Here is a 17,109-nt window from a genome sequence, read left to right on the forward strand (position 1 = left end):
AGCTTCAGTTAATCTGACACTCAGAAGAGCAGTTCTGATTCCATCCAGTAGGGGGTTAAACTTTCCTGCTTTGACAATCGTCAAGCTCTAACTGATGGAGGATAGGAAGAAAGTCCTATGGAGAGGTCATTCAATAATTGTCCATTACAAGGGGTTTAGATGTTTTTCTGAAGCCTCAGGGGCTGCCCGTGCTGGAGGCAGGATCCCAGACTATATGGATCACTGATCTGATCTGCCATGACAATACTTATACTGTAAAGAGTAAGGTAGGAAAATAAGTGTTACAAGAAATCTCTAGTAACCCACAGTGCAGATGATAATGTCTGCTAAGCCACTTCCTTTGGTTCCATGGGAAGGTGTTTGTTTTGTGCAGTGACTGCAACTTTGTGATGTCTCTTGGTTTTAAAAGTCTGAGGGAGTTCAGCTTTAATCTTCTAATGTTCTTGATTCAGTTTCAGACCATTCCTAATAGCACACGATGAGTGGAGACAAGACCCTGACTGACATCCTCGTGCAGGAACTGGAGGATCTCGAAAAGAAAGATTTTAAAAAATTTAGGCACAAATTATCTGATTTTCGCTATGAGGGAGCGAAACGTAAAATCCCCCGGGGCAAGCTGGAGAATGCTGACGAAATGGACGTGGCCAGTCTCCTGATAGAGTTCTATGGCGAAGACAGTGCAGCGAACGTAGCGATCGAAATCTTCACCAAGATAGGTCTGAAAAACTCTGCCGTGAAACTCCAAGAGGAAAAAGAGACAGGTACAAAAAAATCTAACGCGGCTGCTGCCCCTGTGAGTCCTTCTTCATTAATATTCCCCACTGCAGCACCAGGAGCAGCAGCAGCAAGCTAAAGCCACCTAATGGATTCCAAAACCCTGAGGAAACCGGTGGGAGTCACCAGTCAAGGCAGAGACACATATGGGGTGAACTTGCAAAACTCCAGCCTCCTTTTTTGCACCTGCAAAAAGGGCGGCCCCATAACTGCAGGTCTAAATCAGAGCATTTGCACCTCTAACAACTTCCTTTGTACCCACTGGGAGTCCCCAGATTTGCACCTATACGTCAATTTGCACCAGTAAAAGGGATGCTGCTCTTTGAAAATTTGGTCCATAATATTTTTCTAGAATGACTGTGAAACAATTGTGCCTCTTTTTTATTAGTAGCTCTTATTGCATGTTCTCTAGATGAGCACTGCATTTCTTAGGCCATGAATCAGCTGTAGTTAGTGTATCATACATTTCTATATAAGTAGTTATGTAAAATATAGACAGACACCATATGGGTAACTGAGAAAGAGAGAGACCTGCGAGAAGCAGAATGCTATTGTAAGAGCCTGATTCTGCTCCTATTGCGCTTCCAGGTTGCATGGTCACATCCCACATTTTATTTTTATGTGGGAGAAAGCACAGCCCATCACACAGGCACTAAACAGATCTGCACATGACACAGAGTTTGATCCTGCTCCCACTGAGTCCACAGGGTAGATTCTGTGCTCTCAGGAAACACAGCATGGAACACATAGCTCAGGAGTGGAGAACAAGGGTAGCTTTAAGCCACACGTGCACCACCTGGATTTGGGGCCTCTCTAGAATCCAGGCCCTTGGCGTGAATTTTAACAGCCCCAGGGACGGCTCCGATTTCCAGCAGCCTGACACCACTGCCTGCGGGTGGCTCGGTGGCTCAGAGTTGCTGGACCTCACTATATAGACCAAAGCTGCTGAGTGCTACGGTTACCGATGTTTTCCCCCTTCCATTCTTATCCCCCCTTTTCTAGGCCCTCTGCCTCGCCCACCCACACGCTTTGTAACCTTCTCAGCCAAGGGGGGAGGGATTGCTCAGTGGTTTGAGCTTTGGCCTGCTAAACTCAGGGTTGTGAGTTCAATCCTTGAGGGGGCCATTTAGGGATATAGGGCAAAAAATGGGGATTGGTCCTGCTTTGAGCAGGGGGTTGGACTAGATGACTTCCTGAGGTCCCTTCCAACCCTGATATTCTATGATTCTAAGGTGTCCAAGATGATCTCAGCCCATTGAGAAAATAAGGACAATTTGCATAAAATTGATTTTGCCATTTTTATGAGTTACACTAGTTTGAAAACGATGCACTTTCCCCTTCCACACCACCTGAAGTATTATTCTGTTGCTTTGGACTCATATTTTAAGGATTTGTCACAGGGTCTCTCACCACACTGGCGCCTCCCGCTGGCCGTTTCAGGAATTAGCGCTGGTCAGCAGGCGTGGCCTCCGGTGGTGGTGGCTCTCCCGTCCTCGTCTCCGCCTGCAGACCCACTGCAGGTCCAGTCTCACTGCCTCTGCTTCGTGGCACAGCCCTCCAGCCATGTCACAGTCCGGGTTCCCCCCTTCCGTGGGGACTCCTTCTGCAACAGTCTAGCTGCTCCTCGCAGCGGCTTGGCAGTCCCTAGCTGGGCTGCTTCTTCAGCAGCGAGTGGGAAGGGGAGACCCAGCCACACCCACTACTCTGGGTCCCAGCCCAGGGACCCTCTAAACAACAGCTTCCCGCTGCCCCTCCTTTCTTTCTATACTAGTCTGTCTCAATTCCCTGGGCCACTTCCTCACAGCCCCAGCACCTTCAGCTCCTGCCTCTGGCTCCTTCACCCTCTTCTCAGGGCCTTGGGCCTGCAAGCCCTAGCAGCCCTGTTCACAGTGCTAGTCTCTGCAGCCCTCTAGGAAACCAGTCCCCTCCTTTGGGCTTCCTACAGCAGACTCCTTGTTCTGGACTGCAGTTTCCTTTTTGGCTGGTCCAGCCACCGCCCTAATTGGCTGCAGCCACTGCCCTAATTGGCTGTTTCTTTGCAGCCCTGTAGGCTGGGTTTTAACCCCATCAGGGCCAGTGTGGGGAAGATGTCCCATCACAGGATTCATCACTTCCTGGCGTACACTGCAACTGGCCAAAGTGTAATGAAGTTTCTTTAGAATGTACTTCCCCTATTCCTGTGAGCACCCTTGATATTTAATGAGAACAAGAGGATTGAGTCTTTGCTCTATAAGTATCGTTCCTACAAAAGAAGTGGAGATCCATTGATATGTGGCTCATGCCCATCTCATTTCTCTGAGACTCATATTAACCCCATATGTTATTTCTCTTTCAGTTTTGGTTCAGCCTCAATCTACTCGATCTCTATCTGTTGCAACTCTGAGTTTGAAAATGACACAAGGTAACGTATGGGTCATACATGTTGAAAATTGTACCCAGTTATTAGCAGCGTTGCAGACATTACAGTGCATCTATCAAGTGTTCAGTGTATCACTAGACAAAATAATCGTCATTTGGGGACAGAATCTGATCTCAGGTACACCAGTGTAAATCTAGACTAATTGTAATTAAGTCATTGCTCTGATTTAGTCTGGTGTTACAGAGACCAGAATGTGGCCCAGTGTGTTTTCCAAATTCTCAAATTCATGAGTAACTGAGTTGGGGGATGATCCAAAACCCATTGAAATAGAAGGAGTCATTCTACTTTTAAACATCATCTATTAAATTGCATGTAGATATTTTCCCTTCTACTCCCCGCATCTCTCCATATAGAAGAACCTCTATCTCTGGAAACATTTCACTAGTATAGTCAATGTTCAGCTGAATTTAATTTTTAAATTTTAATTTCAAAATATCTATTTTCCCATCATCTGAAATTTCCCCCCACCCCCCAGCAATATGATCTGTTATTCCCCTTATTAATTAGAATCTGGGATTCATATGCATCTAAATAGCACTACCATGAAACTCATTAATAATCTGTCTTTTTTTTTCCTGAATTTCTGCATTCACGGATTCTGATGGTCCATATCATTGAATTAGATTACAGACCAAAGTATAAGGAACATATACGAGAAAAATACCAATTAATAGAAGAGAGGAACAATCAAGTTGGAGAGTGTGTGGAACTAAACACAAGATACACAAAGCTGCTGATTGTAAAGGAACATCGTGACCAGAAGGAGAGAAAGCATGAAATAAGAGCCAAAGGGAAAGAGCATGCAGAAATCATGGCAAAGCGAGCTAGTTCTACTAAACTGGAGACTTTATTTGATGCTAGTGGAAACAGGCAAACACCACTGAGAACCATTGTGCTGCAGGGAGCTGCTGGGATTGGAAAAACAATGTTAGCCAAGAAGCTCATGGTAGACTGGGCATTTGGAAAACTCTATCCTGGCAAGTTTGATTACATCTTCTACATCAATAGCAGGGAAATGAACTGTATTTCTGAGCGTCGAAGTGTCGCAGATCTGATTTTAAACAATTGTCCTGACAGAAATGCACCCATCAAAGATATTTTGATGAATCCAGAGAAGCTTTTGTTCATAATTGATGGTTTTGATGTACTTAAATTTTCCTTTGATCAGCAAGAAAGTAATCTGTGCACTGATCCCTTTCAGACAAAGCCAGTTGAAATCATACTGAGCAGTTTATTAAGTAAAACGATTCTTCCAAAATCCTACTTAATAATCACTACGAGACCAACCGCTCTGGATAAACTCCGGCAGTGTCTGAAGTTTCCCCGTATTGCAACAATCCTGGGATTCTCTGAAGATGACAGGAAGGAGTATTTCCGCAAGTTCTTTGCAAATGCCATACAAGCAAAACAAGCTCTAGATTTTATAAAAGAGAATGAAATGCTCTTCACCATGTGCTTTGCTCCCATCGTGTGCTGGATCCTGTGCACAGTGATGAAACAACAGATGGAGAGCGGAGAAGATCTAGCCAAAAGCTCAAAAACAACCACCTCGGTATACATGCTCTTTCTGTCCAGTTTATTAGAGAACCATTCCAATTCAAAGGAATCCGTACACACTGACTTGAAGAAGCTATGCTCTCTAGCAGCAGATGGGATCTTGAACAATAAAATACTCTTTGAAGAAGATGATGCGAGGAAGCATGGTTTGCATGGATCTGACATTCAGTCACTCTTTCTTACTAAGAATATTTTCCAAAAAGATATCGGCTTTGAAAGTGTCTACAGCTTCATTCACTTAAGTTTCCAAGAGTTCTTTGCAGCTTTGTTCTATGTCCTGGTGGAAGATAAAGAAAAAGGGTGTGATTCAGTGACTCTGAAAAAAGATGTGAATGAAATTTTGAAAAATTATGGAAAATCTAGAGACAATTCTTTTACCTTAATGGTACGTTTCCTGTTTGGTCTCTTAAACAAAGTGAGAATGAATCACACAGAGAAAATCTTTGGCTGTAAAATTTCACCTGAAATTAAACAGAATTTATTGAAGTGGTTTGGATCTGTAGCAAAAAGAAGCTGCGGTCTGACCTTCAGATCCCTCGAGGAAAAGCAATTCCAGCTTGAGTTGCTTCACTGTTTATGCGAGATTCAGGAAGAAGAGTTTGTCAAAAGTGCAATGGATTGTTTCCAAGAAATTGGTCTGAGCAATATTCACTTTACAAAAATCGACCACATGGTTCTTTCATTTTGCATAAAGAATTGTCGTAACGAGCAGTCGCTCTCTCTGAACGGTTGTACGTTTGGACTGGAAGAGCAGGAGGAAAGAAAAGACTCAGTGCTACAAAAGTTTGTTCCTTGGTGAGTGTGTCAGTTTATTGAGATGAATGTCCAGTGTGTGTAGTTACAATAGCACCTGCTCTTGTCAGAGTGCAGGTGGACCTGTCAACCATTCCAGTATAATGCCATATTTTCATAGGCCTAAATCCAGAGGTCCTTACTCAATACATTGTACTGATGAGACATTGCCACTGCTTACATTGCCACAATCTTGACCCAGTGCTATTCAAGTCAACATGAGAGTTTTTCCATAAACATTAACGGGCTTTTGTTCAGGATCTTTGTCCTGGCCAAAAACAGACACCTTCAATTCCCTAGCCTGTCAAGTAAGCCCGCCTCACTTACACTTTTCAAAATACACATTTCTGATGCCAGAAATCCCCCATTTACTAATCTGGCATCAGAATAAAGGGGTAGTCGCATCCGATAATGTTTAAAAGGGTTATTTTTTTACAAAAATTATTGAATTGTCTGCTCCAGAATAAAAACTACTGAGCCAACCTCTTGAAATGAGAGGGATTTTTTTTTCCAGCACCCAAAATGGAACGTTTCTGTTCTCTCTTTCCAGGGAGTTGGAGGAGAAGGAGCCAAAATATTCCCCACCTCACCTTTTGTGTCAAGCACTGAAGGATCCAGGCTGTAAGCTAAAGAAAATATCGTAAGTGCTTGCTCTTCAAGGAGCCTATCATTGCTGCTGTTCTCTCAGGGGTTTAGCAACAATGTGCAGCTATGTATCACTGCGGTTTAGTGTCTGAGCAGCAGAGTGACTGCTAATTCACATGGAACCAGCTCACTTCATGATGTGTTACTGATAAAGACCCAGGCATTCGGAGGTTACTTGAGCTAGACATATTTATCCATCATTATTATTTATTATTGCCATTTTGTGCACTGTATCTGGATAAGAACATTATTTTGAAATGTATTTCTGTTATTAAGTATATCCTATATGTTTTACCGGTGCAACAGACCTGATTTCTTCTTTCACCTCACCCATATTCAATAAGAGCAGTTTATTTATGTTCTACGGAAAAAGAGCTGGATGACGGGAATAATGGTTTTTATAGATGTCCAGGTCTATGACACACTGGATGTGCTCCTGAAAATGCCCACTTAGCATGGGGCTCCACAGCTGAATGGGAAGCTTTGCTTCCAGAGGAAAAAATTCATGGGTCAACGTGGAAGCAACTCCCACTGAAGTCAACGCAAGCCTATGCAAGAAACTCAGAGGAGAATTTTGACCAAGAATGCTACTAACAAACCAAGAAGACCCAACAGTGATTGGTTTTTAAACACCTCAAACATTTGACATGAGGAAGAATTTTCAAATGTAGAGTACCTAAGGGATTTCAGTGAGTGTCAATGGCCCCAAGACAATCACTACACTCTCAAATGAACTCCCACAGGAAAATTCCCACATTCCCACATTTTTCCCACAGGAAAATTATCAAAGACAAAAACACTCTTTCACCTGTGGGTGACACTTTTCACAAAGTGATCACTCCACATCTGACCCCTATCAGTCCTCACCTGCAAAGGAAACCTGCCCAAGGCCTTCAAAAGATGAGCCTGGGAGTTTGAATTCATAACTTTGCTAGACACTAAAAATCATGGTCTTAATAAAGACACTGGAGTTATGGCTTATTACAATCTGCAACCCACTAACCCCCCTGTTTGTCCTTTGACTGCAGGGGCCACTTCCCCTTGAATGATCCCTCAGATTAGAATATATGCTAACTACTTATGCTAAACTATCTGTTTGATCTTGTATTTAGCTGTGACACTCTTAGTACATCTCCCAGCCCTGAAGAAGAGCTCTGAAAGTTTGGCTCCTTCACCCACAGAAGTTGGTCCAATAAAAGAAATTACCTCATCTAACTTGTCTCTCTAATGTCACATAGATTCTTTTGAAAAATCTACCCTAAAGAGTCTTCCCTTTCACCTGTTTACTTACCCAGATCCTGCTTAGCTTTTCACAGCTGAGTCTTTATTAAACACAAGCCAGTTACAGTTCAGCTCTGGGGATTGCTAATTAAACACAGAATATTATGAAGCATCTTCCCTATAATGAAAGACCCCGTTATAGTGAATGCATGCCAAGGGGGAGAGCAGAAAGCATGCACCAGGGGACAAGTTAACCATAACTCTGAATGTCCTGACTTCTGTTACAATCTCAGTCTCACTATTACATTGGCATAGTGATTGTTTGTTTTTAAAATGGCTTTAATTATTTTAAATCAATTATAGAAAAATGTGCTTGCAGAACACCCCAAATTATCACGGGAAAGCAAGGAAACATGTTACAAACATAAAATTCTAGCCTGCTAAATCATTCCACCTTCCCATGAGCCTTCCATTTGCACACTGTCTCTTCCTTTTGTAGAAGAGAGAAATTCCTTCCACGTCACATGAAGTTCTTCAATTTTCCTATTATTGTTTTAAATGTGAATTTAATGGGAGTACTCATGTACTTAAAATTAAGCATGTACCTAGGTGTTTCCAGGAGCGGGCCTTGAGATTGTTCTCTTGTTCAGTACTGGTAAACTTGAACATGCCCTCACCCCTGTCTGTAAATTGCCTAGGAACACTTCTGCCATGTCAATGTCACATCAGCAGGGTGTTTGACACATGCCATAGGATGGCTAGCGATCACTTTTGTTTAAGAACAATACAGCTGGCTAAGGTCCTGACCCAAAGCCAGGGAAGATGGTAGGAGTTTTTAGGCGTTGGATCAAGCTCTACATCTCTTTACAGGAATACACAGACATGAATAAAGTGGAGGCGGCCACCTGGGTGAAAACAAGCAGTAACCACGTCTGTCTCTTGCAGTTTAGGGTGCTGCCGCCTCACCTCTGCTTGTTGTGAGGATCTCGCCTCTGCTCTCAAGACAAACCAGTCTCTGAAAGAGCTGGACCTGAGCGGTAACAAACTGGGGGAAACAGGGATTAAATTGCTCTGTAAGGGACTGAAACATCAAAACTGCAATGTTCAGAAACTGGGGTAAGTAACCATGGATTTTCTTTATAACTGTGTTATATTCATGGCATTCTAACTGAAACCTAAATCCACAAGGAACTCTTCACTTCAGTTCAGAATCAGCGTTAGCCCTCTGCTCAGCCCTGAAACCCGGTTCAGAAGATTTCAGCCCCAGGATTATGGAGCTGCGGCTAGTTACACTATGGTGAAGGTTGCATGCAGCCTTCCAGCAGAAGGCCAGGTTTCCATTCCCAAGTAAGGTTCATGAAAACCTCCTTGTGGTCTGAAAATGGCCATGCGGCACTCTCAGGCCAGAGGAGACGTTCTCAGGAAAGTTTAAACACAAGTCTGTGATCTCTGAGCTGGAAGGAGGCGGCAAATGGACTCTTGCCAGTCCCAAACACTTTGGTCGCCTTTTGAAAGTGGAAGTTTAACATTACCAAGCCCTGATGTAGGGAGATAAAGCCCCGGTGGGACTTTGACTCGGTCACAATCAATTGCAATGATTAATAATTGCTAGCATGTTATGGGCCAGACTGTGGCTGCTGGCTAGGGGTACAAAGTGGAAGTGGGGAAAAGGGCACCAACCAAGGATTCTTCCATTGATACGCCCTTGCCCAAGGGGCACACAGCCCCAGTTCCAACATGCCCAGAACACAATGGAAGAGAGAAGGAAAAGAGCCATGATGTCACTTTTGCTACTGGAATCCTCTAATGGGCATGGTGGGTTGGGGCTGGGGCCATAGCCCTATTCGTCTTCTGCACCAGTTATAGGACCAAGGCTAATTCAAGAGGCTACTCGCATGGCACCTTTCAGAGAATGTAGCAGTGTCCAGCCCAGCACTCCTAGAGCTATTGTGGTTTCCTTAACGTTGGAACAGCCAGGATGCCCCTCAGACCTGTTGGATTTCAACTCACACCTTTGCTGCAGGTGTCGCGCTGCCTAGCTTGGCTTCGTAGGAGCCCAGATGTGAGAGGGACACAAGTGGCTGTGTTCAAATGAAAAGCCATCATGTGTTCCGAATCCCTTTGTCTCCTGCAGGCTGAGGGGTCGCAGTCTCACCGCTACTTCCTTGGGCGACCTCGCCTCTGTGCTCACTAAAAACCAGAGCCTGACAGAGCTGGACCTGGGCTATAGTAAATGGGGAGATTTAGGCGTGAAGTTGCTGTACAAAGCACTGAAGCATCCAAACTGTAAACTACAGAAAATAAAGTGAGTAACCACTGGTCTAGATGAGCATTTTCTTCATACTGTATTTCCTTGTCTCTTTTCACCAATGATCTGTGGCAATGATCTAGGCATGGGCAAACAGCCTCATGTTCAGATGTAGGGCTCCTGCTAGTCAGGCAGTATTTGGAAATCTATAGCCAAATATTATACTCTTAATCCTTTCAACCCTCTCTAAGATCACCCATCCTCTCAACCATACACGCTGACTTTTATTTTTCCCCGGGGATGCTCCATCCCCTCTCCAGCCTGAGGCCCTGCCCCCACTCCACCCCTTCCGCAAGGCCCCGCCCTCAATCTTCCTTTTCCCGCCCCCTCCCTGAGGCCCCGCCCTCACTTTGCCTCTTCCTGCCCCCCCCAACCTCTCCCCCAAGGCCCCTGCCGCTCACTGCTCTCCGCCCTCCCCCAAATGCCTTCCCCAGCCTCCAAACAGCTGATCGGCACCACAACCTATCAGTTGTGGCTGGTGGGCGCTGAGTTGGAGCCTATGCTGTCAGCTATACGGGTACACTTGAAATGAAGGGGAGTGACACTTGTGTAAAGGGGAGCAGAACTAAGCCCAGAAGGCCTGCTCCAATGCTCACTGAAACCAATGGAAAGAGTCACTTTCACTTTACTGGGCACTGAATCTGACCTAGGGAATCTAATTTTCACCACCTTGCACATCGCCTCTGAAACCGGCCCGCTCAGTGCAGTGAGTGGTGCAGAAACAGGTTGTTACTTTTCTGTCTCTCTCCCGCAGGCTGGAGTGTTGCCTTCTCACAGCTGCTTGTTGCGATGACCTTGCCTCTGTTCTCGGGACCAACCAGACCCTGACGGAGCTGGACCTGAGAAATAATGAGCTGAGGGATTCTGGAGTGAAACATCTGTGCGCCGGACTGAAACGAGAGAACTGTAAAATACAGAAACTCGTGTGAGTGGTCCCGGGCTTCCTCAAAAGCTTCTGATTAGTCTTTGCTCATTTCAGAGGCATGTGTGTAAGTTTCCCCCGCTGGGCGGTGGAGGTGCAGTGCCAATGAGACTGGGGGCAATAGCAATATGAAGTACCAGGAGAGAGAATATTTGGTGCGGAAGGATTTATCTACAGCATCTCAAATAAAGAGAGTAAGGGCTGGGTCCTTCAGCACAGATTCCCATGTGAAAGCGTTGCAGGGTTGAGCCCATTGAGACCAGAGGGCTTTCCTTTATGCAGACCTCTGTGTCTGTAGGCTGGACGGGGCTGCCACGGTAGGAAATGCCTCTCGGGTTGGACTCCTCCAGGACTCTACCCACAGAGATGCTGCTCAGAGCAGAGAACTGAAGCAGCTGCTTAGGAGGCCAGCAGAGGGTGCCAGGGAATGGGAATCCCCAGGGCAAGCTGGGAGACTCAGGAGGCCTGATCGCTGTCCTCTCTGCCCGTCTCCCCTGCAGGCTGTCCAACTGCTATTTCACAGGAGCTTGTTGCTGGGCTCTCTCTGCCGTTCTCAGTAAAAGCCAGTCCCTGAGAGAGCTGGACATGTGCTATAATAAACTGGGAGATGCAGGAATGAAGCTTCTGTGTGATGGGCTGAGACAGCCAGACTGCAAACTACAGAAACTAAGGTAAGATACCAGAGGCTTCCTTTGTGATTGGCTGGTCTTGGCTCTGCTCTTTCTGGCTAATCTGGGCACGTTTTTCTCTGGCAACACAGTGTGGCTGCTTAAACATCTCCAGCAATTGCTGCTATTCCTTGATCTCTGGCAGGAGTGGGATCTTTCTACGTTTAGCAATGTGAGTCGCCAGACACTCCCATCCATTCCCCATCCATACCAGGATCAGCTTGTCACAGATTGCCCCACTGAAGGCTTGTAGACAGTCTCTGTTTTCTTTTTAAGGGGTAGGGGTGCATTTAGTGGTCATCAAATGTGCCAAACTGGCCGCTCTGGAGAGTGAAATGCTCTGTTTGACCACAGAACAGGTACAGCTCCGTGCCAGCCCTTGGTCAGAATTTTAGGCAGGATCCAGTCAGTTAAATTAACATCTGGGTATGGTGCAGAGAATAGGGATGAGTCCACACCTGGTTTTATTGTCTCTCCTTCTGAGCAAGGAAGTGCCACAGGTGCCCCGATAGCAGAACTGCCTCTGCCCTGGGATGAGAATGATGTTCAGCCGAGGGTGACCAGATAGCAAATGTAAAAAATTGGGATGGGGTGGAGGGTAATAGGTGCCAATATATGATAAGACCCCAAATATTGGGACTGTCCCTATAAAATTGGGACATCCGGTCAACGTAGTTCAGCCTCTAAACCCATCCAGGTCCGTTCAAAAACTTGGTGCCCATGAGGAGCCTGCCAGCTAAATCATTAAATATTACCCACTGGGATGGCAGGTTGTATGGACAACTTTCCAGCAAAAACAGGAGTGACAGGCCAAAAGCCACCAGGTGGCACTATAATGAAACCTCAGCTGATGTGCAAAACTGGATGCCAGTATGCACCTATTAGAGTCACACTGGCATTGTGAGATTGTAACAATCACTCTTGTTGTTCCTTGCATCTCCCTCTCTCCAGCGGCTGCTGGGTTTTTTCTGCTGACCCTGTCTCTGTCTTGTGCTTTTGGTTCCATCTCTTTCTTATGCAGTGATTACGAGGTGACCCTTTCAGTGTGAGCCTATTGGGCCAGCAGCTTGCCAAGATATAGATTTGTGCAGAACCATCAAGAGCTTCAAATGGACTACATTGCACTAGCAATGTTCCCAAAAAAATTGCCAACCTTAAATTGGGGAGCATCCTGCTGAACCCCAGCAGGGTAGAAAGACAAGTGTCAGGTTTTCATACCTACTCTCAGCTGGCAGCAGCTTTACCTAATATAGTCAGAATCCTGGGGGCAAATGAATCCCTGATTTAACTCCAGTTTACTTCAGTGGAATAAGGCCAGGAATGAATTTGGCCAACACTTTTCCCCTTCAGATAACACCGAAATAAATTAGTAGAACAGTCAGCAAGTGCTCGCAGAGCGAAATCCACACGGTGGGAAGTACGTGCACCACACACTGTCAAATCACTGCCTTGCGTGGTGACAGGTTTCAGAGGGGTGGCCGTGTTCGTCTGTATCAGCAAAAACAACAAGGAGGTCCCCTCATTGTTTTTGTGAAATCACTGATGTTTCTCACTGAATTATGACATAAAATAATCTCCTGAGGAACACAACTTTTTAACTATGCGGGTAATTAACCACTGGAACAGACTGCTCAGGGATGTGCTGGATTCTCCAACTCTTGGAGCCTTTAAATCAAGATAACATGTCATCCTAAATGATATGTTCTGGCTCATCCTCATGTTATTGGCCTAAATGCAGGGATCACAACCGAGATGCGAGTGAAATTCTGTGGCCGGCCTTATGCAGGAGGTCAGACTAGAAGGGAAATTTTCAAAGGCACAAATGGTAATTACGTGCCTAAGCCTCATTGAAAACCAGTGGGAGTTTGGCACCTACCGACCATTTGTACCTTTGCAAGTCTGCCTCTGGATGATCATAATGGCTCTTTCTGGCCTGAAAATCTATGAAGCTATGAATGCATTGGACAATTGATCCCTGGTAGAACTCTGAGCTACTTCAGGGATGAATTTGGCTTCAAATGTGGGGGTACACCAGGCATGGTATGCCTGTGTTGGCATGTCCCTGTCTCTTGCAGGCTGACCGGGTGTGGTCTGACCCCTGCTTGTTGCGAAGATCTCTCTGTTGTCATAACAACAAACCAGTCACTGACAGAGCTGAATATCAATCAAGATGTGCTGGGAGATTCAGGAATGAAACGGCTGCATGATGCAGTGAGAAGCGCAAGCTGTAAGCTGCATCCACTGCTGTAAGTGACCCCTGGCTTCCCTGACATAGTCAGAAAGAAAGAAGTCATAAGAAATGACTAACAGGTGTTTCTGGGTTTTGGTTTCACCCTCCTTCCCAACTCTCCCTGCCCCCAGTACACCCCCTATGCTGGGTTCTACAGGGGCATGGTATAGGATCCAGCTACACTGGATCTATTATGGACTCCCATATGCTTGGGAAATCTCCAGCAGGGAAGATGGGCCCAGCTTCAGTTTCTGTCCCCTTTGCACCATTAGAGTAGCAGAGAGGGAACGAATCAGGCCAGGGAATCTGGCCCTTTTTCTCCAGATCAATCCCGCCGCTAACTCCCACTAGAGTAGGCCCTTCCACTTATTTGTGCTTTGAATTATCCCACGTCCCCAGTGCGGGTGTCTGAGAATGGGGCCAGGCCAGTAGTCTTGTGATCATGTTCTCTGTTTCCATTCAAGGGGTTCCGTTTTCTTAATCCCAGTCTGCCATTCTCCCAGCAGGCAGGGTCTGAGGATGCCGAGGAGACAGTGCACTCATGGTGAGAGTGTGGCTGGTATCAGTCAATAAGAACTCCTGCCGCTGATTAAGGAATTACACAGATGGACACTAAAGAATATCCCAGCTAGTCTTTTCTGCTTGACAGACACTGGCCAGAAGGGTGGGGGGGGGGGTTAAAAGAGAAGATAAATGGGGAGATATACATGGTTCCATCACACGCATGGCAGACCTTGCTCCTGGGGGAGCACAGAGATTAAAATCACTTTCGGGCCAAAAGCACACTTCCAGTAGCACCACAGACCACATGTATGTGACCACAGTGGTGTGCGTGGCCGTGGGAGCAGGGGCTGTGATCTCGGGTACTCAGGACATATTCACAACATCCTCATGCTTCTTCCTCACTAGCTTGAATGGAGAATCTATTAAGAGAGATGGAGATGACAAGGGTGATGAAGAGGGCTATAATGGCGATGAAGACTACAACGGCGATGAAGACTATAGTGGTGATGAAGACTACAATCCTGAAGATCATCTCTGACCACGTCAGCAGAATTTTCACCCTTTCCCACTTGCTTAAAATCAGTCATCATCTCCTTCTAGAAATGGCAAATGATGAAACAAACCACGTACACCCTTTCTTTTAGGGGAAAACAGATTTTACATGAATAAACTGATTAAAATCCCACAAAGTAGGTTCCAGGCCTAGCATAACATCACTGGAGATCAGCTTTGCCAAAGAAAGACGTTTTTCTGCTTAGAAAAATGCCTGTTTTTCAACAACAACAAATTAGTTCAAGAAATTTCAGTCATCTTTATTCACAGGACACTGCCTGCAGTTCAGACTTTCACAAATCCTGCTCAGTCCCACAAATCCTTTGAGAACCAGGATCAGAGTGGAATGTGATTTGCAGCAGTGGCATGAAACCACCAGGGTGACAGGCACTTTAGAAATAGGTGGTCGGTTGAAAAATGCTATTTGACCCATGAAACATTTAAGACTAAGAACATAAAATAACAAAATCAATTTATATTGACTGACACAAACAGCAGTGTTCTAATTCCATAAAGCACAATAGGATACGCTGAAAAGCTATAAAGGAAATAGAGTTCGGTACAACTGCCATACTGACCTTACAACGGTAAAAGAGAGCCATCTGGTAGAGAAAGTGAAAAACAGCAGTGTCAAAGCATATGGAGGAATTAGAGTTTCTTGTATGATAACAAGTAACCTTGGCATCATTTTAGATAGTTCAATGAAGCCCTCTGCTCAATGTGCCGCTGCAGTCAGACACAGCACACAAAATGTTAGGATGCATAAGAAATGGTGTGGAGAGTAATGCTGATAATATTTTAATGTCATTGTATAAATCAATAGTGTGGCCTGCTCTGTAATTCTGTGTGGAGAGTCCTCAGAAAGGATATTGCAGAACGAGGGGGGGGTTCAGAGAAAGGTGATGAGAAAAACCAAGGGCCTGGAAAAACTCTCCTATGAAGAGAGATTGAAAAGACTGAAATTGTTTATGTTAGAAAGGAAACAAATCAGAGGGAACATAATAAAAGTATGTTAAATCATGAATGATACAGAGACGGTGGATCAAGCGCTTCTGTTCTCCTTGTCTCATACCACAGGACTAAGGGGCCCTTTGATGAAATTAAAGGGTGATATCATGGTTCAGCTGAAGTCAATTGCAAAACTCCCACTGACTTCCAGGATTTCACCCAAAAGGTGGCAAATTCAGCAATGATAAAAGGAAATACTTTTTCACACGCTGTGTGATTAGACTGTGGAACTTGGCCCCACATGGTACTGCTGAGGCCAAGAATGTAGCAAGATTCAAAAAAGGGTTGGACAATTGTGTGGCCATGAAGAATATCCGGAGCTGTAACAGTTAATGCTAACTATTTTGGGCAGCGATATTAAACCCCTTGTTTAAGCGATCTCTAACGATGAGAGAGTAGGATGGGATTTAAATGAGGGTCAGCCAGTAGATTGTCCCACATCAGCCTAATGCAGGGTTCTTACACCTTCTTCTGCAGCATCTGGTGCTGGCCACGGTCAGAGTCAGGACACTGGATTTGATGGACATTGGATCTGATCCAGTCTGGCAATTCCTATGTTGCTACGACAAATAATTTTAACTTAATACCCTTGAATGTTAGAGAAGATAATGGGATCAAAGAAACAAAACATCCCTAACCAGTAACAATGTTCTCTTATCTTGTTAACAGAGAGTGATTTCTCTCCTTGGACCTTGAGAAATAGAAACAAATTTGGTTGGCACAACTATTTTACTCTCCCTATATAGTATTAGGAAACACTATTTCACTAGGAGGGTGGTGAAGCACTGAAATGGGTTACCTAGGGAGGTGGTGGAATCTCCTTCCTTAGAGGTTTTTAAGGCCCAGCTTGACAAAGCCCTGGCTGGGATGATTTAGTTGGGGTTGTTCCTGCTCTGAGCAGGGGCTTTGACTAGATGACCTCCTGAGATCTCTTCCAAACCTAATCTTCTATGAGTCTATGAGCCCTGGGAGGGAAAAAAAGAGAATTAAGGGGCTAATTCTGTCATCCTTACTCATGCTGAGTAGAACCTTACTCCTGGAGTAGTTCTATTGACTTACGGGAGGTTACTCATTGGATAAATTAATATCCATCATGACAAAGGTGGCAGAATAGGCTTTCAAAAACAGCCCTTTTCAATGCACTCTACTAGAGCGGGTTGGAAATTTTTCAACAAAACAGGTTTGTCATCAGAAAATGCCTATTCATCAAAAAAAGACACTTTTCACAATAATGTAGCATTTTCAACTAAACTTTCATCAGGAAGCCTTCTGACGTCCAGCGTGGAATTTCTGGTCAAAACCAGAGAGAGAGAGAACCCAACCCCACCCCCAATAGCCAATGGCCCAGTGGTCGGGACACATATCTGAGAGACTGAATCTGCCTGAATTATTGAGAGTAGGGACTTGAATCTTGGTGGCCCATAGCCCAGCTGAGTGTCCCAACCACTGAGCTAGTGGCTACTTGGGGGTGGGTTGTCTGTCTCTTCTTGTTTGTGAACATTTTCAGAG

General features: G+C 45.1%; 1 protein-coding gene across 1 annotated transcript; it reads left to right on the top strand.

Annotated features, from left to right (window-relative positions):
• The first annotated feature begins 478 nt into the window (after positions 1 to 478).
• On the top strand, positions 479 to 15,616 carry LOC125638887 (NACHT, LRR and PYD domains-containing protein 3-like). The gene is made up of 9 exons (XM_048855167.2): positions 479 to 797; positions 3,817 to 5,533; positions 6,093 to 6,182; positions 8,354 to 8,524; positions 9,543 to 9,713; positions 10,471 to 10,641; positions 11,139 to 11,309; positions 13,382 to 13,552; positions 14,446 to 15,616. The coding sequence occupies exons 1-9, from the start codon at positions 479 to 481 to the stop codon at positions 14,576 to 14,578; spliced, it is 3,114 nt and encodes a 1,037-aa protein (XP_048711124.2). The 3' UTR covers positions 14,579 to 15,616.
• The last annotated feature ends 1,493 nt before the right edge of the window (positions 15,617 to 17,109 follow it).

This window comes from Caretta caretta, chromosome 6 (genome assembly GCF_965140235.1).
Source record: "Caretta caretta isolate rCarCar2 chromosome 6, rCarCar1.hap1, whole genome shotgun sequence".
In the NCBI taxonomy this organism is placed as follows: domain Eukaryota; kingdom Metazoa; phylum Chordata; order Testudines; family Cheloniidae; genus Caretta; species Caretta caretta.

Coding starts and splice junctions, on each gene's coding strand:
- LOC125638887 (XM_048855167.2), top strand. CDS start 479: ATGAGTGGAGACAAGACCCTGACTGACATCCTCGTGCAGGAACTGGAG. Junction 6,183..8,353: donor TGTAAGCTAAAGAAAATATC/GTAAGTGCTTGC, acceptor TGTCTCTTGCAG/TTTAGGGTGCTGCCGCCTCA. Junction 10,642..11,138: donor TGTAAAATACAGAAACTCGT/GTGAGTGGTCCC, acceptor TCTCCCCTGCAG/GCTGTCCAACTGCTATTTCA.